Consider the following 22,132-nt stretch of genomic DNA (forward strand, 5'->3'; position numbering starts at 1 on the left):
TCAAATCTTTGAATGTCATTTTTTTTCCTCAGCTCAGATGATAGTTTTAATTTGCTTTTACCATTTGTTCTTATCTATTATTAGTGGTAGCTGTAGATGTGCAGTTGCAAGGTCTTCAGACTTACTGCCTCTGCTCTGTGTTAAGCCTACTGCAGTTTAAAGCTTTGCTGTCCATCCTTACTTAAAGGTACCTTGCCACACAAAAATGTTTTTACTTGAATTTTTGGAAATTCAAATCCATATGAGCTCATAACTATTCATGAGCTTGCCCAGTTGCGCTGGGTAAAGCATGCTGATAGCCAGGCTCTCATTTGCTAGCTGTTAGCCAATCAGAGCCAAGCAGCTTAGTTCATTGAATAATAATGAGAACTGGCACAAATCGAGCCGAGTCTTCCTGCAAGCTTTCTATACCACGCTAGAAAGGCATTTTTTTCCGCAATTTTTTTTTACAGAGTCCATGGTAGAACTACAGACATTACTACAAAGCAATGAAATACATGTGGCAGGGCATCTTTAATGTCATGAAAAGGGCAGATATGTGTTCTGTGTGGGTTTTTCCATGGCTCTAGGGATGACGTTTAATTAAGAAGTCTTAGCATGCTTACAGGCTAAACTAAGATAGTTACTATGGGTGGGAATCACCAGAGGCCTACCGATACGATATCATCCCGATACTTACGTCCCAATATGATATTATTGCGATTTTAAACATATTGCAATATTTTGTGTAAAATTGCAATTCTTTACCTTTTTTTACAACTTCTAAATTTTCCCAATTTCAATTGATGTACCCAAAAGGAAATTTTGTCAGCATTTGTTTTTTCTTAATTAAGAAACATTAATTGGGATTGTAAAGCAGACAAACTGACCAGCAAACATACATTATAATAATAGGTCCATACTTGGCGTCTGTGTAATGATTCAGTATTGCCACCGAAAACATTCTATTCAATTCAACTTTATGCATAGTATCAAATCATCAAGTTATCTCAAGACACTTTACAGATAGAGTAGGTCTAGACCACACTCTATAATTTACAAAGACCCAACAATTCCAGTAATTCCCCCAAGAGGAAGCATTTAGTGCGACAGTGGCGAGGAAAAACTACCTTTAAAGTAGAAACCTCGGACAGAACCAGGCTCTTGGTAGGCGGTGTCTGACGATGCCGGTTGGGGGTGTGATGAACAGTGGAATAATAGTCACAATATAAATATTGAAACTATGACTAGAAATAGTAGTTGTCGTAGTTCATGGCATAGCAGGGCACTGCAGGGCGTAGCAGGGCATAGCAGGGCACTGCAGGGCGTAGCAGGGCATAGCAGGGCACTGGAGGGCGTAGCAGGGCATAGCAGGGCACTGCAGGGCGTAGCAGGGCATAGCAGGGCGCGGGGCAAGACCACCATGACAGCTGCATGTCATGTTTTTCCCCATCCCTAATGGTTACCCTGGTCTATATTACCTGATTAATATCACCATGTTAGCATTGTCACTGCGGGCTAGTTAGCATGTTGATTTGTGCATTTAGCTAAAAACACCGCCGTGCCTAAATAGAGTCACACAGAGCTGCCAGCATGGCTGTAGTGTACACTAACTACTTTCTGTAGTTAATTTGCATACTCCATGGAGCATAAGTGATGGAAAGACAGGACACGATAACTAAAAAGATAGATGATGTAATTTTAAAATATGTTACGGTGGTCATAATGAAGGAGGCCTTGCTCTCTCGCTGTAGTATGTTGGAGGCTAAGATGGAACAGCTGGAGCCTGCCTAATGACTGACATTTTGTTTTGAGTAGACAGATGGACTGGTGGAAAAACATGTCTTTTATGTCGCTCACTACCATTGAAGCACCACTGACCTCTTATCTATCTCTCTCTCTCTCTCTCTCTCTCTCTCTCTCTCTCTCTCTCTCTCTCTCTCTCTCTCTCTCTCTATATATATATAAATATATATATATATATAAATATATATATATAGAGAGAGAGAGATATCTATATATCTATATAGATATCGATATATGTATATCTACATATATGGAGATATATATCACTCTTTTTCTCTCTCCCTCTCTTACTAGCTTCCTGTTTTTGACATCTATTTGCCTGTTGAGCTGAGATAACATTTTCCAATTGTGGGGACTGTGTAGTACAAGAATACAACCACATACACATTTACACACCTCCTCCCTCCTAATATATAGGCATAACAGAGTGAAGGAGAGGGGAAAGTCACCCACATATCCGCATGTACACACGCAAATACACACTGCAGATAATAAAAGGATGTCAACCTGATTGGATGGTAGATACTTCAAAGGTCTCCAAAGATGAATGGCTCCTGCATAGGTTTACCCCTTCTGATAAGTAAAGGAGGCAATAAGACAGAGGACATGAGAGGGAAGAGCTTAAATCCTGACTTCTTCTTTATTGGTATATTCTTTATTCTGTCCAGTCAAAGGGATTGCTTTGTAACAAATGGAAAAGGGAAAATATACGACAAAGTGTGAATTGAAAAAACAATCTTCAACAAGAGATGACTTTGGAACATAGACAGGGTAAAGAGACTTTTCTTTTTTGCTTTAAAAATTTGACATATTCATTAAATGAGATTTCCAACACAATCTACAATACTTTCTGAATGTGGAAAAGGATCCCTCTTTTTTGTCTATTAAGAGGGTGTGGTGACTGTTGGTCTGATTTGTCAAGCAAAATGCATCTGATATGAACACTAAATGTTTTTCTACAAAACGCATTCTTTTTTAATATAGCTTGATGATGTAATGATGGATTGGAGCTATAATGCTGCTCCCAGAACACTTGGTCGCTGTTATTTATCAAAACAACCTGCAGTTCTCTGTCTTCTTGTCTTCCTCAATTTTCCTCTTCCCATGTTCCTCCTTGGGGGATTTCCACTCCCTTGCTGACTGAAAGTTAAGTCTCATTTCTTATTTCATTGAGCTCAGCTTCAATTGGGTGACAGGGTTTAGATGTGCACTACTAAGTCACAGTGGAACCCTGCATATTGAGTGTTGAAGAACCAAGCTTTATTTTAACATTTCAGATGGTTCTTCTCTCAGTTGGGGAAACAGTTCTGCCATTATAGTTCAGCCTGTTCTCTACCGCAAGTGGATCTCAGCTCCAAATAGACATGACCACAAGCTGACATTTGCCATTTCTGTCTGCGCCAGGCCGCACAGCATTGTCACCAGTCGAGTCTAGCTAACTTTGTTTTGCTAAGACTGAAGTTGCCTTGGATGCACTTCACACTTAATCTGCATTCATGAAGGAGGAAAGAGTCAGTCAGTGCAATTTGTAGGGTAGTAGGTAGGACTGCACAATTTTTCAAATTTGAATCACAATCACAATTTTGGCTTCCCACGATCAAATGAGTGATATTGTAAATGCATCATTCCATTCATAGAACGCTTTTTTTTTTTTGCAAAGCCAATCTATCATGCCGTAAACCACTGTCTGATCATGTGCCAGTCAAAGTTGTTCCCTACACAGCGCAGCTTAGTTTCTAGATGCAGACAGTCACATAGGATAAAGTAACGTGAGGAAAATTCCACAACAGATAGCAGTCGGTTATACGTTAGTCACAAGGTATACCAGTTTCCAGTAAATGCAACTTTACAAACATTTTGTCCCATCTGTGTTGTTTTTAGACTACAGCAGTGACCAGTGCTAGTTTGTGTCTGTTAGCTCACAGGGCTCTAGGTTTCGTCGAACATTTTTCCTCTAGGTCGCACCGGTGCACCTAATGTCCTTACATCCGCTGCCTCTCCACAAACAAAGCAATGTTGTTTATATCGATATTGTTTAATTTTGCGTTAAATGATCAATTTCTTCTGTGAAGCCGGGCCTGTGTTTGGGTTTCTCCTCTTACTCTCCGCGCAGCCCCGCCCCCATTCACTCACACACGGCTGCCAGCAACATAGAGAGACACAGCGGCAACATCGGTCTACACTTCTGACATTTGTCCACAGTTTTAATTGTTATCATCACAGCTGTATATTGTTAAGCATGAGAGGTAAACCTGTATTTGTACCAGTGTCTTCCCTGGTAACCGTGTTGGACCCATTCATAATGAGTCAACCATAACTCTGTGAATAGCAAATGTCCATTGCACTCCCTCTCTCTCCCTTGCTTTTTTAATCAGTTATTGTTGAAAACAAGTGAAGCAGCTCAGAGATACATCTTTTTGTTTTTTTAAATATATCCTAGGCTATTTATTTCAGATGATTTTCATTTACATGTGTAGCAGTTGGATGTATGTACAACCTACAACTTCAATATAAGAGGAATGTAGCACAATATGAATGTGAAAGCAGTTATAAATAGCCTATGTGACAATAAAATTTTGTTTGGGTTAAAATCAACAAATAAACGTGATAATTAATCGTGATCTCAATATTGATCAAAATAATTGTGATTATTTTTTTTTTTAAGTAATGTATTTGCGCTGCTGTTAACACACTGCTCTCCCCTCTCTGACACACAGTTCAATAGGTTTCCTCTCACAGTGGATTGATAGTTGAGGCGGTGTGCAGAGAGACTGAACAGATTGCTGTGGTAACCGCGTCTGTCAGATCCGCCAATATGGCAAGTTTATCAGGTGGAGATTGACTCTGGACGGGGTCTCGTACATTGGAGTCCTGTGCTCCAGCCTCCAATAAAAAGGCCCAGAGGCACAGCCTAATGGATGTGACGTCAATACGAAGAGGGAGGAGGCGAGCCATTAAAAAGAGCATCAAGGCAATAAAAGTGAGTGTGTGTGTGTGTGTGTGTGTGTGTCTGCTTGTGTCTGCTTGTTTGTCTGCTTGTGTGGGTGTATGAGGGCAGACAGATGCTCTAAACGCAAAACCAGGGAATTTTGCATGAACAAACTATGCAAATTCAATACACGGAAATACAAAGGGGTATGTTAAGAAATGTTTTGGAATTGATTGTTTTAACATAGTCTCAGTTAAGCACTAGAGAGAGAGGTAAGAGGAAAATATAGTGAGGATATCACCATTTGCTGTGTGCATTTTTGGCAGGTGTCTGTGGGCTGGAAGACGATCCACACATGAGTATGAATAATAAAACGGACACAGGGTGCCTCTCTCACACATTTGCACGTGCACGCACATTTTTCCACTCCACTGCTGAATGAACAATGCTTTAAGAATGTGGTGTGCATGGAGTCCTCCGAGAGAACAGGAAAGTGGTAATGAGGGATGATGGATGGATGGTACTGATGGGGCTAAATTTGCAACACTGCAGAGAACGGCGGATGTAGAGATAGAAAGTGTGTTTGAAATAATCAACACCCAACACTGCACCGTTGTCTGTATTGTTTACGAGGAAGCCGTGCCATGTGTTTGTGTGGGAGAGTTGGGGGGGCTACACTATGTAAGCGGAGAGCGCTAATTAATCCAACTTACCCAGCATCCCCAGCTGCTTAGCGACCTGGCCTCTCAATCACTCTCAATGGGCACCTCTTATTTATAGAGCCATTATTTTTAGCCCTCTATCATTTCAGCCCTCTGCCTCTTGAAGAATTACAGAAAGAACACTGGGCAGAAAGATGGAGACAGAAAATTGGAGAGACAGCCTAAAAAGATGAAAATATAATCGATTGAATCTAGGTCATTTTTATACATGGAAGACAAAATTCTTTTTTTTCTCTCAAAGTTTTGGCTTCTTTCTTACCAATTATGAAAAGAAGAAAAAAAGGTAATTTGCGGAGACCTTGGAATGTAGCACAAGAGGGGAAGAGACAAGAAAGGTCAGACAGGTTGTAGACTCTAACTTTAGCTATTCTATCTAAAACACTTATTTGCAAGTGTGCTTACCCCAAATGTTGGTTCTGAAATGTAAAAAAAATGTTGAGTGTTAAGCTAAAAAGTGTTTTCAGCTGAAAGCTAACATCAGTTCAGTTTACAAACTGAACTGATGTCGGCTTTTTGTCCCAGAAGGGCAATTTTTATGCAGCAGAAAGACATCACATGACAACAATTTACACAATAAAACATCCGGATGCTAACATGCTGTTGTCTAGAAGGTAATGTTTACTAGCTTCACCAGCTTGGCTTTGCATGTTAGCATGCTAACGTTTGCTAATTAGCACTAAGCACAAGGAAGAATCTGATCTGACGCCACTAGCCTGGTTAAAAACCTTGGTCTGCCAAATGTGATGGACATCCGTTACTGCCCTGTTTGACTTTTTTGTTGCCGTTTGTAGACCCTGTCCTAGCAATTAGTAATAAGACCCTGTTTGTAAAAAAAACAGTAAGGTCAGCAGCTAAGAGGATGCATTCCTCACTTTAGACAGGATCTATTGTTTGTTGTTGTTAGGTGACTTCCTCCTACTCCCTGTCAATGCAAACTAAGATAACCGTCAAGGTAACACTGTGTCATCCATGTGGGCCTTTTTTTTTTATTTCTGTCCGTCTCGTAAATGATGATCCACTCTGCTCTGAATGTTAAGTTCACGACAAGGTTGAAAGCCTTCCATTTGTCTTTGATCGGTGCTGTGAAATCTGGGCTCTCTGTGGTGGTAGTTGTTTGGTCCCAACTGCTTGTTCTTGAGGCAAAAATCGTTGGTCTGAGAGAAAACAACAGCGACGGGCAAACACTTACTCCCAATACACAGATGAGAAAAGTGAGGCAGATTTAATGGTTCAGCAAAATGGGCACACATTGAGAGAAAGAGAGGGGGTTCAGATAAAAAAATTATGTAGACTAAGTCACTATGTGACACTTAAGTACAATTTGTGAAGATGGTCATTTATTCAGTATGGCAATGCACAAATCAAATCCATGGAATCAGATCTTCATCGAAGGCAACTGTTGTGTAACTGGTACATACCTATGGGAAATATGTAGGCTTGTGTGTATGCATGCAGTACATTTGTGTGTATGGCCTTCTGTCTTTTCTAACCTTTCTCACTTGGACTGTAGACCCCACGCCTCCAGGCAGAACCAGAGAAAAAGGATAGACTTGGCTGCCGAATAGACTTGAGTAGACCATCTGTTCCTGTGTATGTGGTCAGTCTGAATTAGACCCCCTCTCGCACACATAGACACACATATACACACATATACACATTCCCATCCTCTTTCTAACTGGCTTTCTCATGTACTGTATTTCATCAAGCCTCTTACGTGCACTGGCATGGTGCATCTGGCTGTCCAGTCTGCTGTATCCCGTGGCCATGTGTCTGGACTTCTGTTCAAAGGGTCTGCCGTTTCAGGGGAAAAAAGGGAGAGGTGGTGGTGGAGGGAGGGATCCTATTGATTCATACCCGCTAGCAACGCGCCAAGAAGCTGCTTTCATAATCCTCCCTTTTAAATAATTCACAACTCGCCCTCAAAATTTCATCAGCACCTACATATAGAGAACAATATCCCCTCACTGCAGCAGCATTGTGAAGATTGTTTTCGTAAGAAAGGGGGAGAGGGTGATGAGGCAGCAGATGAGTGAGAATGTGGAAAAAATGGATGATGTCCAAACCCCAAAATATTACACAAACTATTACAGACCACTTATGCAATTGCAACACATGCATGTGTGGATCTAAAGACATGATATTATACCAGCTCCATGCCTAGGGGGGTGTGAGACAGTGGTTTGACAAATCTAATTTTGTCAGGCAGAATTGACTAATGGTCATCCTGACCAGCTATCTTCTCACCATTCCTATCAAATCTTGCCGTCTTACCTGTGTCAGTTACACTTGGAAAAAGGTACACAGTCTCATTCAAGTCTCAATCCAGTGCAAGTTTAAAGGTGCTCTAAGCGATGTTGCGCGTGTTTTAGGCTACAACATTCGTTGCTGCAGCTAACGCTAGTTTAGCCAACAGCTATTTCGGCTAACCGTTAGCTGACGGCTTGATTCAGTCTAAAATAACGTTACTCAAACTAAACACTGGGGAAAGCAGGCTACAGCTAAATTAAGACTTTACAGTAAAAATAAAGACAAGTATTGAGTGTTTTATTTAAATGACCACAAGTAAAGTAGAGCTGACGTAACCGCTGTCATATATTTTAACGGTTATTTTCATGTTTGAGGGTCTTTTACATGCTGTCTCAGCTAGCGGTTAGCTAATCTAACGTTAGCTTTCCTTGGAGGCTAACGGCGGACCGCTTCTGTGGAACGGATTGTGTTGTAAATCCCCTTACATCATGATTATCATCTGCGCATTCGCAGGACGGATCATGCAGGCAGCACGGATTGTGTACCGACAGGGTCTACAAACGGCAACAAAAATAAACTGTGCCCACTTGCACCACATTTTCCTGTAAAAAAAACAAGACAATCCCTCCAATTGGCTTTGCAGCAGTAAGCCATTTTATTACAGTGCCGTATATAACACAAAACGGGCTACTGTAGTTGAAACTGCCTCGTCAGTCATGTTAACCCACATACCACTAAGTCTTTTCTCTGAGATTCTCCTTTTTTTTAGCCGAGGCCAGCAAATACCACCCCTTGATCCTCTACTATTAAAAGGTGGCACTGTTAAAAATGACAGCCATACGCAACATCAAGACATGCCTCAGATTTAGCCATGAAGTGTTTCACCAGAGTTATATAAAGGACACATCTGAGCTCATAGCCTTGAGGCGTTTTTGGCAAAGAGTGAGAAAAAGGAAGAAGGAAGGAAGGCAATATAAAGCCAGAGATTTGTTGTGTTTCACACTTATGAACAATCCGGCAACTAGAATAGAATTGCAGGCAAGAGCAACTCTAGTTATTGAAAGCTTCATCAGCAATCTTGGTTTTAGTGGTTTTCACTGACCACAACCCTTTTCATTATGATTTCCCAGTTGGCAGTGCACATGCACCCACCAGCAAGCAGTAATGTAACAGGCTATTATTGTATTTTCAGTCGAACACGTTGATGGTCATTAACAATCATTAAACAGCTTGAGCTGTTAGAACATTTCATAAAGGACCTGACAGGGCCTGTGAGTGACTTTGGCATAGCTGGTCACATTTGTGCACGGCTTACACTTTCACACAATTGTTAATAGTTCTTGTTGATGGCAAAACTAGACATTTATGGAGGCAAATACAACGTGGATTTACATTACATTTTCCTGTTGTAGAGCTTGTATTTTGGTTCTCCTACTGCAGTCCATATACTGTAGAAAGCATTTGAACAGCTATTATTCATTGGTATTGTGTGGCTTTTTTTACATGCCAACAGTGAACATTTTCAGGGGGACTGCTTGTGACTTGTTAAAATAGCTGCCTAGAAATATATTTGTCAAAAGTATTGTTATTATTCCTAGAGGGCAGTACATCTGCACCACCAAAACTGCATGACTGGTGGTTGTAGCTCTTTTTTTTCAAAAGTAACAACTCCCCTCCCATTCCTGTCAGTAATCAGAGAAACAAAGTCGCGCTGATATCCTTGCAGAAACTGTTATACAGCCAATTCTTGCCTTGCTCTGGATCCCGCTTACTCCACTAGGTTAAAATTAGGCCATTTCCCTGTGTCATGCTGAGACATTCAGGTGAACATTGTGAGAAGGGAAATTAATTCTGTGTGATGCAAATATCTTTGGCTCTCACAGCCTCTTCTGCTCCCAACTGTCCTTGGTTATCCACAGGGATTCAGCTGGCTGAAATGCTAAAAGACTCCCCTCCTGCTAAACTTACACTGTTTGAAACACTGATGGCTGTCAGCTTTCATAATGGAGGGATGTCATTCTCTCCAGCAGTTGACACAGTGAGAATTTGTAAGAGAGGCTTAAACTACGACAGAGATATCTTACAGTATATTGCCGTTTTTCTTGTTGTTTTTTTATCTTTTAATCTCATAGATTTAGCCAAATTGGATCTTGATACAGTAATGGCATGATACACGGGAAAACAAATCAGTGGACGAAAGCAGAGAAGTAGTTAGTACCTAGATTATCTGAAGTACTGTACAATAATGAGGTAGACAAGTGGCAAATCGCCGAAAATAAGTAATTCATCTTTGATTCCTTTTCATTCTTACTCCCTACAGTGAGAAATTATATTTTTTCCTCTACTACATTTATTTGATTTCTGTAGTTTTGATCTTTTTTTACATACAAAACAAATATAGTATCTGGCTATAGTAAAATAGTGAAGTACTTAGACCAGAGACCCCCTTGATCAACCAACAACAAAAAAGGAAAAGTTGTTCATTTTGGAAGGTATGCTTATTCGCTTTCTTGCCAAGAGTAAGATAAAAGGATCTTTATAAAGCATACATATTCCAAAATATATATATATATATATATATATATATATATATATATATATATATATATTTATTTAATTTTACATAATATACACTATATTTTAACATACTGCTACCCCACAAATAATTGAACACAGGTGCACTGAAAGGGCAATTCTTCAGAACGAATACAAAAGACAAAATATTTATGGCTCACTCCTTACACTCTTTCTATTTGTCAAATATTGATCATGAAAAAAAAACTGATAAACTAAACTTTTACTCTTTTAGGTTAAAATTTGAATTCATTCTTCACTCCGTGCCCACAGCGCACTGAGCTCCCAGCTGAGCAGAGCAGCAGAGGTCTGGCGAGATCTGCTGGATGACTCAAATCTCGGCAGACCTCCTTTGCCCCGCGTTCTGCGTACTGGCACCACGGAGGGAAACCAAACACCGTTCATCTAAACACAATGCCCACACAAAGAAAAACACGTTCTGGATTAAAATTTGCAAAATATCCCTTTAAGTGCTTTTACACTGCCGGATTATGACTTTTACTTTACTGAAAGACTTAAATATATTAAAATTACGAGTTATATAATTGCACAAGTGCACTTCAAAATAGGTGAAAATGTCAATGTAATAACTGTTGGCATCAGGCCATGACTAGCAGCAATTTTTGAGTTGGCATTACATAATGTGCCGAATTTATTTTTGGCCATTATTATCCTTTGCCTCAGATGAAACAACAGAAATGATAACATGATATTGGGCATCTGTTGAGTGGGTGATCATTCATCAGTGTGCAATATGGCAGAAAATGTTGAAAGTTTGGTCGGGTTAGATAAAGGCATCCTACAAAATACTTCATCTCTTTAACAATTAACCGTGTTTTTATGTATAAGCTTTGCACAGCCCAGTGCAACGTGCACAGATAGATGCTTGACTTCTATCACTGATACACATTCATGTGAGAGCATACATACACTAACCACAAACGCACTACTCTGCCAATTTTATTTTTATGCCCGCTCAAGTGATGTAAAATTTAGGTTGCAGAGAGAGTGGGACTCTCTCACTCTAGGTTCCAGTAGATTGACCTAAATATCGCAGTTACACAGAGACTTGGCCATATATGGATTGTTCTTTTGTAACACTGCAGTGATGGGAATGGAAGCTTATTTTGGATTGTTCTTTGTTTTGTCTCCTCACCCGCTGCAGAGTCATTATTATGAGAGATATAGGGCTCAGCACACCTCATGCATGACAACATATAATTCTGGGTTAGTGATGCTTTTTGGGTGACTTTTACAGTGGTCGAGGAGGCAGGGTTTCATACATGGTGCAAGTTAAGAGCTCATCACACTGCAATGTGGATGTGTGTGCTTGTGTGTGTGAGTGCCGTTTACTCCACTTTCTCACGACATCTAGAGTTCCTCTCAAGGATTTTGTTTTGGGAGACTTTTTTTGTGGTTTGTTACTACATACAGTACCACAACTGCAGTGTTATCTTATGGGTCGGGACCTGCAGTGACTCCCAATTTGATTGACAACTCTTTTAATATATAGACTTAATGTAGAAAACAATTGTAAATGTTTACTGAAGCTCTCATAGGTTGTTTAAATCAGTAACATTTGTAAACAAAGCAGGCCTATAACTTTAGTTATGGTCAAACAAAAATAAACAAAATTCTTGTTTTTATTATTAAAACATTAAGAACATAAAAGCATGACAGATTGTTCCTTTACAGTCATTTATCTCGACAGTTTGGATAAGGGCCATATCTTTGCGTTAATGCACAGTCCAAGCTTTTATAAAGTCCTTCCACTGCTGTTTTTTCTTATCACTCACTCTAATCACTGCAGTCAATACAATGCAATCTTATAGTCAGTGTCTGAGTCACTGCAGACTGCAGTTTTTTTTTACACGATTGCTAGAGCTACTTGAGCCAGAGCACACATTCTTCTTAGTCCCTGAAATGTTTTCTGTTTGAGTTGATAAAAAATGTTGCCTTTATTGCCATCTATGGCAACAACTATTGCTCTGCATAGTTGATGCATTGATGAGCTAGCAATACACTATATATAATGTGACAATTTAAATTCATGCTGTTTGTCAGACTGCGATACCACTCATTGCTTGTGTGTGGGTGTGTGAGTGTGTGTGAATGCTCATGTGCATGCATGTGTGTAAACAGGAAACTGGAAGGCTGACTTAAAGCTTTCCTCTTTTCCAACCTCACAGTAAAGATACTGACTCTTTGTCTCTTTGCTCCTCTGTCTATTTCTCTCTCATCCTCCTCTCTCTCTTTCTCGGAGCAGCAAGTAGACGAAATAGCACAGAGTGAGCACAGCAGATGGGACGAGTGTCGGAACTTGATTTACCCTGCCTGCTGAGTATAATGCTACTTGAGCACTTGAACTCATCCAAATGTTTATTAACTAGTGCTGCTAATCACATGCAGAGGAGATTTTTTCCTTACGAGGAAATGTTTTGCCTGCATGTAAACACGGTGAACTACTACCTGTAGACTGCCTCCAAGGTAAGAGGATATATTATAAATGAGCTGTACTGTATGTGCAGAGTAGTTGATGTTTCTGGGAGCTGTTTTGGTTGTGTGTACAGTGGGCTTGCAACAAAGCAAACACACGTTTATCAGCCCACTACTGTCTCTGATGATAATGCTAGAGAGACACAGGCACACATGTATGTGTGCACGCACATTGCTCGAGCCTATATATTTTGCTGTATCTCTTTTCTTTGAGGCAAAGTGGAAATATTATAAGGATGTGTTTATGGATGAGCAGGGGTGCTTTCTGCATCCATCTTGGGTGTGACAGTTATGCATTTTTTGTACTAAACACAGAAACCGTCCAACATGTTCGTATTAATAGCATTGCTCCCAAAAAACCTGGATGAGTCGTCGCTAAAGGCCCTGTGCAGAACGCTTTGTCATCTTGGAAAATGTCCAGAGATATTCTAGTCACAGTGTAGTTCAGCAGAGTGGAGATATTATCAGCACATAAAGACCACACTTATGTTCCCAATCTTGTCTGAGTTGATCTAATTGTTTTTTCGTTTTTATACATCGGTGTGGTTTCCCTGCAGAATGGGAAATTCCACCTCCATTAGTGGAGGTAGCTGGGTCATGGGAGACCCACATTACTCATCACACAAGTACCGATGACTCAGCTATTGTCTGGGACCCTATTTCCTGCAGCAGATACACATTTATGTAAAGTTTGCAGACTTTCCTCCATAGCGTTTTATTACCTCTCCCATTGTCTCGGCCCACTTTCACTTGTTTGCAGATGTATCTTTGTGAACTAACGGGCACAGAGTTGTTAGATTTTGTTTGGATTTGATTCATCTTTATTGAGTGTCAGTGTGTTGAAGCTAAAGGTAACAGGGAACAGGGGGTCACATCAATCTATATCGTGATACAGTGAGAGCAGGCTGACTGACAGTAAAATATTCTCCCAAAGACACAAAACAGAAGTTGTCCTTCTCACAAACATCCCTGTCTCGCTATTACCTTTTGTTCCTCTCTTTTAAGAGGGACTGTCTCACTTTGCTATTCTCTTTTATGTATTTCTCTCTGCCTCTCTCTGGCTGTCTTGTCCTGTCTCCTAGTCAATCTTTCACTCAGACAGTCACCAACTCCCTCTCCCTCTCTCTCTCTCTCTCTCTCTCTCTTTCTCTCTCAGACACGCGGCAGCACCAACTCATGCTTTCACTTTCATGTCACTGAAGACTATCTCACTCACCATCATGCTCAGGAAACTGGAACTCATTCTTTTTTGTTTTGTTATCCTCTCCCTGATCTTTTTCCCCCCCACGCCTTAAGCTTGTGCTCCTTTTCTGGCTCTTTCCCTCATACTTTATTTTTGCCCTTTCCATTTTCTATCAGCTAAGTACAATAACAGAGCCTGTCGCCTGGGAATGTATAGTGTCATGTGTAGTGCCATATAAGAGGTTTTCCCATAACACTTTGTACCAAAACAACTTGGTCCAGTGTAAGACCTTGCATAATAAACACAGATCTCAAGCAGCTCCTTTACCTTCAGCCCCGTGCAATTTCTGCACAATTTCAACCTCTGTGCCTTTTTCTACTGTTCTGACAGGAGGAATGAATACATGTAGAAAATTTAGGGAATAGCAGGCAGACAGTAGAAAGAGATAAGAAAGAAACAAAATTAGGGGGAGGTAGGAGGGGATAAAGAGACTAAAATTGATGTGACAGATTGAAATGGATGTTGTGAAGAGAAATAGGTTGGATGAAAGTGGAGGACAATGAGACATTTGAAAGCGGACAGAACGGATTTGGAAAAACAATAATCGAAAGAATTCTAGATTGGCAAAAATAAGAAAAGATACAAAGATGGATGTGGTTAAGATAATAATGGGTTTAGAGAAGAAGATGTCGCAAATAAACCGGAAGAGACAGAAGCTGGGTGGAATACTGTAAATAGAGGAAGAGACAAGGACAGATGGTGAAAAAGGAAAACAAAAATGGTTAATGATGGATGGTTTGATGGGAGAGACCCCAGAAAGGATCAAAATCAAATTAATTAAGTAAAGGGTGGCAGTAGCTCAGTCCGTAGGGAGTTGGGTTGGGAAACTGGTTCAAGTCCCCATATGGACCAAAAAGAACGGAGTGTGGATTGGTGGCTGGAGAGATGCCACTTCACCTCCTGGGCACTGCCAGGTGCTCTTGAGCAAGGCACCGCCCAACCGCTCAGGGCGCTGGTTCAGCTGGCAGCCCACTCACTCTGACATCTCTCCATTAGTGTATTTCAGGCCTGTGTGTGATTACTAACAAAGTGTGTACACAGAGTGTAAATTGTAATTTCCCCACTGGGGATTAATAAACTTATTAAATTAAGTAATAGACTTCAAAAGCATAGGAGTAAACTGAAATGTGAGAACTAACAAGAACACTGATCAGAGAGGGAGGAATTAAAAAAACAAATAGTTAAGATAAACACTGGAGATGAATTGTGGAGAGAAGGCAGCCAAGACAAAAATCTACACAACCTAAAGTAGTCGCAGCGCTCTAATGCTCTGATGAGAATCTCTTCTTTGGGGTATTATTGCAGAAGCTTCATGGTGAAAGGCTTTGGCAACAGCGCCTTCGAACTGAACACGCACACACGCACGCACGCGTGCGCATACACAGCACAGCACAGTGATAGTGGCAGGCTATTTCAAAATGTTCTGAGCCTTGCAGCAGTAATGCTAGGCTATAAGAGTTAACTGCTGACCTGTAGGAACCAGCATATTTACCTTCTGTGTACTGAATGGAGGTATTTTGGCTACTGAAAAACTGTAAATGATGGATTTTGGATGACATGCAGTTATCATAATGTAGGAAAATGCTAAAAAGTCATCATTGATTTCACATTCAGGGTAAAAGATGGTGTGTGTGTGTGTGTGTGTGTGTGTGTGTGTGTGTGTGTGTGTGTGTGTGTGTGTGTGTGTGTGTGTGTGTGTGTGTGTGTGTGTGTGTGTGTGTGTGTGTGTGTGTGTGTGTGTGTGTGTGTGTGTGTGTGTGTGCGTGTGTGTGCGTGCGTATGCAGGGAATGCGTGTGCACGCTGAGACGGTGCCCTTGTTCCCCAATGAAGCAGCTCAGTAGGCTGTCACTGACGAGTGCTGAGTCACTTTGTTTCAATTGAGAGCGAGCAAGCAGCCAGTCGGCCTCTCCTCTCAGCCCTGTTGCTCGAGCACGCCTGCAGCTAAGTAGGGTTCTCACCTCGACAGGGTAATAATGGCAGGCACGCAGAAAATCAAACATAATTGCAACACAGTTTGTCATTTATCAAAGGTTTACCCAGCTGACATTTTCTTGGTGTGATGGGGAAGATGAGGCTGATTTTGATGAAACTGTTTGAAAGGTCATGTTCAAACCAAGGGGGTAGGCGAGCATCTGGAAAGCGTACCTCCTATAGGGAGACTCTTTGGCTAACAAGCCATCACCTGCCATTAGCATTCCTTTGACTGAAATTCATTTTGGCGTCACTTTGACAGCGAATACCTTTACATCTGAAGCGCTTAAAAACTCGATTTGTCCATTGTTTATTTCTAAAGAAACACGACAATGTATAAAAGCTCTATTAGCCTATCTCATGTTCTGGCTCCATGCCGGTCGTTTTTTGGAGAAAAAAAAGGGTAACAATTGTGTTCTAACAAGGCGACTTTCTGTTGCACAGGCAGTTTTGATTCACGTTAACTGTTTAAGTTTAACTACTAATGTTAACTAGCATTTTAGTCAGCAATAATTAGCTCTGCCAATGTTATTTACTTACATATACCTACGCTGTCCGTCTCTGCAAGATTCAGAATGATTGAGATTTCTCTTGGCATAGCTACCGGAAGACTTACAACTTTTCAGACAATTTGCTCACGTCACATTTACGTAACCAGAAAATTGCTTCTAATTGACTTCACTGCTCTCTGTCAAAGTCTAAGGTGATGCGGTGTCTATTTCCTTCACTGTCTATGGTTCAAACTGAGCCGGGTCACACGCTGACTTTCACTTTCATTCTAAGTCGCATGCAGTGCTAAACTGACTTTAAAAAAGGTACAGTTTCAACTGTAATTAAGACTAAAATCTTCTTTTTATTTTCATTTTCTACAGACTGGGGGTGGATGCCGATGAAAGTCCAGAAGACCTTTCTCATGAGGTAAAAACACCTTATTGTCACTATTCAGTCTGCTCTGTTTATATCCACAGTCATTCTTCTTTCTGGCATTGAAGTGTATTTTAATTGAAGTGCAATAAAAATATGATGTCCAGTAAATCTTTGGTCAACAATATAACAAGTATTTATATTTTTTAAAGGAGAATATAAGAGATTGCTTTTGTGTAGACCAAGCTGCAAAGCAGCAATCTGTCTTGCATTCGTCTTATTTCAGTCTTACAAAAGGTCTTATACCCAAGATGCTAAGGTTTGCTCTGACTGTATGTTGTGTGCTTCCTCCGTTTAGCTGGACTTTAACTATTGCTCAATATATTGCAATTCCATTTAGAATATTGAGCAATAGTGCTACTTTATATTTATGTATTGCAGACAATAGTGTTTGTTGTTTATAACACTTCAACTATTGCAAACATTAGTCCTAATGGTCTACCTATAGTTTTTAGATTCTGTTTAGGTATTCAGGGATATATTTTTAATGAAAAGTCTCCGCCAGTATACATTAAACTTTAAAAATGAGGATCTAATTTCCAAAATATGGAGACAGAAATAACAGATGCCAGTAGGAAACCTCTCACAAGGCTTATAAATGACTAATGTAATCACTAATGTAATTATCTTTATTGTAAATAAATATCTGTAGAATTAAAAATAAACTATGCAGCTTCACTTTCTTTCCAGATGACTTTAGCAGGTGGATGCCCTGCAGTGTCTATTATTCACTCATTCATAATACTTAAAATAACTTACATCTTATGTGCTTTTTGCTTCCTTGCCAACACTACAGCTCTCCCCACTGGAGGAAACTGAACAAAGTGAGAGGAGAGGAGCGATACAATTCAAAGACAATGAAATTTCATTTGGTTAAGAGCTATTTTTAATTACCATTAAAGTGCTGCAGCACTGTACTGCGTCACATTTACTGAATCTGTACTCCTGCTAGAGGGTATTGCTAGACCTTTTTTTTTGCACACTGTACATTACAAGGATAACAACATGCAGCATTTTTACACATACATAGCAAGGATTTACAGCATATCCTGCCATCCTCTTCCACCAACACATAATGTGCTTCACCCTTTAATCTGTTTATTTTGACACCGCGTTACATCAAAGTAAAGAAGAGGTTCAAGAGGAGGGAATGCAGTCTTTTCTTCCTGCTAAATTTACCCTCTGTAGCACATCCTTTTATTATTATTATTATTTATTTTTTTTGCACACACGTCCACCCACCTACACGCTCCCCCCACCACCACCTTACCATGGCTGCTTCCATCCCATCTCTTTCATGTTCTTATTTGACCTGACTCTTATCTGCACGCTGTAACTGGGGCATGGTCTGGGCAGCTCCCTGGCATTATGAGGCCAGAGGGGCAGACAGAATAGGCAGCGCGGCCGGTAAGGCTGGAGGAGGATTTCAGTGGAGAGGTGAGGCCAAGCCCCAGGGCTCTTTCTTATGAAAATTGTTAAATGTAACCTTGTCCAGAGTTCACACACAGACTGCTGGGGGCTTGTTCTTACTGTAGGAAGTGGGGATCTCTAAGGGCTTTGCCGTTTTTTAAAACAAGATTTTCCAATATAAGCACAGTGCTTGAGGTCCCACCTGTAAAAGCTAAGTTCATTGGATATGACCCTGCTGACCATCCAGGGGTGCAGGTTTTCAGCATTTCAATCAGGCAGCGAATATAGACACCCCTGAGGGTCTTTGTGTGTCAATGAATAACAGTGATCCTCTCATGGTGTACAGGTTGCTACAGGGAGGCCAGACACAACACGTGGCCTGTGGCACCATCTGGACTACAAGTATCCTTTTACTACTTTCTTCTCTAAAGCACTCTCACATCTGCTTGCAGTCACAATGGTCTATGGAGTAGTATTACACAGTGAGTACATGGGAACATGGCAGAGTGCTTTATTTCAGGACATAGAAAGAAAGACCCTCATCTACTGTGATGGCAGAACAAACAGAAAGTTCATGCACTGCTTCAGGTGGGTTGTGGGTCCATGTATGCATATCAAAGGGGTTATTTTGACGTTTTGGTAAACAGTTTTTTCCCATTTTCCAACATAAAGGAATCACCATACAAAATCAGTTTACAGGGGGTAAAACCGCCACAATCTGATTTTGTTAGCTTTGGAAAGTTTCCCCTGTTACCAGTCTGTATGCTTGGCTAAGCTGCTAGCTGCAGCCTGTTTACCATACAGACATGAAAGTAACATCAATCTTTTCACCTAAGTCTCGGCAAGAAAGTTTATTTCCCAAAACTATTGCTTCAATTTACTTGCCGTTGACTACGTGGTGAACTGGATTCCTGTAACCAGAGAATTCCCCAGTAAGAAAACTTACTGCTTCTGCAGTGGACTTGGTCATGATGATTTCATTAGGTTTAAGCTAATCTCAATTTTACCGCTTAATGGCTTCATGACCACCCTGGTGATTGGTAAGTAGCACATCATTTTACTTTATGGTCTCTATCTCCACTGCAAAACAATGAAATGCAGGGCTGCAAATGCATTAATTTAGAGTAGGTTTATTCATTTAATGCATAAGTGTGCTAATATTTAAAAATAAATATATTTTTTCAAGAAGTGAATTAAAATTGAATAACTGTTAGGCCACATGTGATCGGACAGTGTTGTTAAACTATTAACACTAAAAAGACTAATGGGTTGCATTATGCCACTGCAAAAAAGGGTGTCTAAAAACAAGATAAAAACACTAAAATCTGAGGGAAAAGGTACTCTAAACAAGTGAAATTATCTGTCCATGCAGCTAGAAAATTTCACTTGACAAGCTTGCTTGATTTAAGATTGTAGTGTAAAGTTGAACACTTAAAATAAGAAGTTCCCTCTTTAAACAAGATAAATAATCTAACACTTCTAAATCTAAGTTTTAGTGTCTTGGTAAGAACCAATTGATTTCCAGTGCTTGTTGGATTATTGACAAAGTTCCTCATCAAACCCATTTGTTCAGGCTGTTAAACCACAAAATGCCAAAAGTGGAAGGTGGTTAAATCAGTTGTGAAATCCCCACAAAGCACACCACTGGATATGACTTAATGTCCTTCCTGATGCCTTTTTTTTTTTTTTACATTTCATTGTTTGTTGTTAAGTCTTTCAGCTTCTGAGAAAATTCATTCAAACGCAACTTTTTTCAGAACCAAATCCAGAATTACCGCCTAAAAGAAATAAAGAAACTCACTCACTCATGGCAGAAATATACCCTTACAGTAAGCATATTTTGTTGGACATGAGAAGCAGATTTTTCTTGACATTTAAAAAAATGTCCTTATTCACATAGTGCTAGGAGTTTTAAGGTAAAGTATGAGGACCCAGCCAACAGCTGGTTACCATAGGTTAGCATAAAGACTGTGAAAACAGCTAGGCAGCATTTGTACTACGGAGCAAAATCAACTTCCCACCCCCTCCAAAGCTCACGATTACCATGTCATATATTGTGTGTTTAATCCATAAAAAACAAAATGTATAAAGATGTCTGATTTTTGACCTTTTGAGCAGAGCTTGGCTAGCTCTCTTGTGTCTACTGAGACAGACAAAGTTGATAAATGTGCACAACCATAATATGACACTTCAAACATTTAATCTATGACACGTTTTGATAGGGTTGGGCATTGTTATATTAACTTCCTTTCGTATCAGAGTCTTGAGAGGTGGAGTTGAATCGGGTCACATGCTTATTCCATGAGTAAAAGAAACATTTTATTTTGATCCAATGGGGATTTACAGTTTTACCGGTCGTCTTTGCCATTAAATAAAGACACACAACCAAAACTTGTACATGTTAAATTTTGAAACAATGACCCAATTCAAAACCAAATTTTCCAAACCATTCTAGCAGAAAAATTATGAATTTTGAAAAAATGCCAAGTTGTAACCGGGTCTTGATGCCTAATCCTTTTTATTGACCAGCTCATTGGTTGCAACAAAACATTGCATGCTGTGTAACCACACCAACTAACTACATACCCACATCTTTTGGCTTAAGTTAAACGTCTCCATGGGGTGGTTGATTTGTCCATTTGACAGATTGTGTGTACTGTTTTTATTTTATTTTTATTTGCATGTAAATGTCTTCTCTCATCCCCTGCCGCTTAAATGCGAGGGATAGGGGATGAGAGAAGCTGTGAGCAGGATAAAAAACCCAGTTCTGGCCAATGTCCCCTATTGATGAAAAAAGAAAATGGGAAAATAGAGTCTAGATGCTTTGATGTGGACCAGGTTAGAGGAGCCCCAGCCCGGATCCCGCTGCCAGGTAATTGAGCCTCAACTTGGCTTGCCGGTGTCTTATCCTAAAGGCATACTGCTGCTTCCTTATTCGGTTCTCTGTCAGCCTGGCTATAAGGATCATTAGGACCAACACTTTACTCTTAAAGGAGAAGTCCTGTCGATTCCCACACGTAGCTCTGTTCTTTGTAAATTTGGAGTGCTGTCACTAGAGAGAAAAATGAAACCAATCGTTTCCTACACCGTGTTATCCAGACGGCAGTTAGTGCTTAGGAACCATCTACAAACTACAACACAGAAAAGAGAAAAAACAAAAATACGTCAGCTATCAATTTAATGTTCAAATAAGGTAGTGTCTCCAAACTTACCTCAATTTTACCTCTGTCCGCCGGTAGTTGGACCACAGCACTTACTTTAAAAAAATAAGCATATGCTTATTTTTTAAAATATGTTTGTATCTCTTTTTGATGTTGTAGTTTATAGACGTTCCTGAAGCACTCCTTGCAGTATTAACACAGGAACTAACTAACTTTCATGCATCTCTTTTAAATCTACAGTAGTCAGATTCACTGTATTCACTCTGAAGGAATCACTGCACATGGGTAGGCACTTTAAAGGAAATTTTTAACACATTAGGTGGCTAAAAACATGTTTAAAACTTGCCCTGTTTAAGCCTGTTGGGTGCTACCTCTAGCAGGAGGATAACACGGTACAGGCAGCACTGATTGGTTTAGTTTTTCCCTCTACTGACAGCACTCCAAATTTAAAAACAAACAGAGCTACATGTTGGAATCGACCAGAATTCTCCTTTAAGCAGTGATTTTGACTGACATCAAAGCCTTTTTGATCTTTCTTCCTGAAGTGGTTAGCAGACTGTGGTTTCAGGGCTGGCAACTGCTGTTTTTGTTTTAATAATAATAATAATAAATTGAATTTGTATAGCGCTTTTCCCGAGCTCAAAGCCGCTTAACAGAGTAGGGACAGTT

At 40.1% G+C, this 22,132-nt stretch overlaps 1 protein-coding gene across 2 annotated transcripts in view; it reads left to right on the top strand.

The window, feature by feature from the left end:
- The window catches only part of LOC117937802 (sodium/hydrogen exchanger 9-like), a 58,967-nt gene that overhangs the window by 33,132 nt on the left and 3,703 nt on the right, over nucleotides 1-22,132 (top strand). For both annotated transcript variants that reach the window (XM_034862016.1, XM_034862017.1), the window contains 2 exons: nucleotides 16,841-16,886; nucleotides 18,649-18,704. In XM_034862016.1, the coding sequence (XP_034717907.1) occupies nucleotides 16,841-16,886; nucleotides 18,649-18,704 (102 nt within the window). The remainder of the gene's footprint in view (nucleotides 1-16,840; nucleotides 16,887-18,648; nucleotides 18,705-22,132) is intronic.

Source organism: Etheostoma cragini, chromosome 22, assembly GCF_013103735.1.
Source record: "Etheostoma cragini isolate CJK2018 chromosome 22, CSU_Ecrag_1.0, whole genome shotgun sequence".
NCBI classification, from domain to species: domain Eukaryota; kingdom Metazoa; phylum Chordata; class Actinopteri; order Perciformes; family Percidae; genus Etheostoma; species Etheostoma cragini.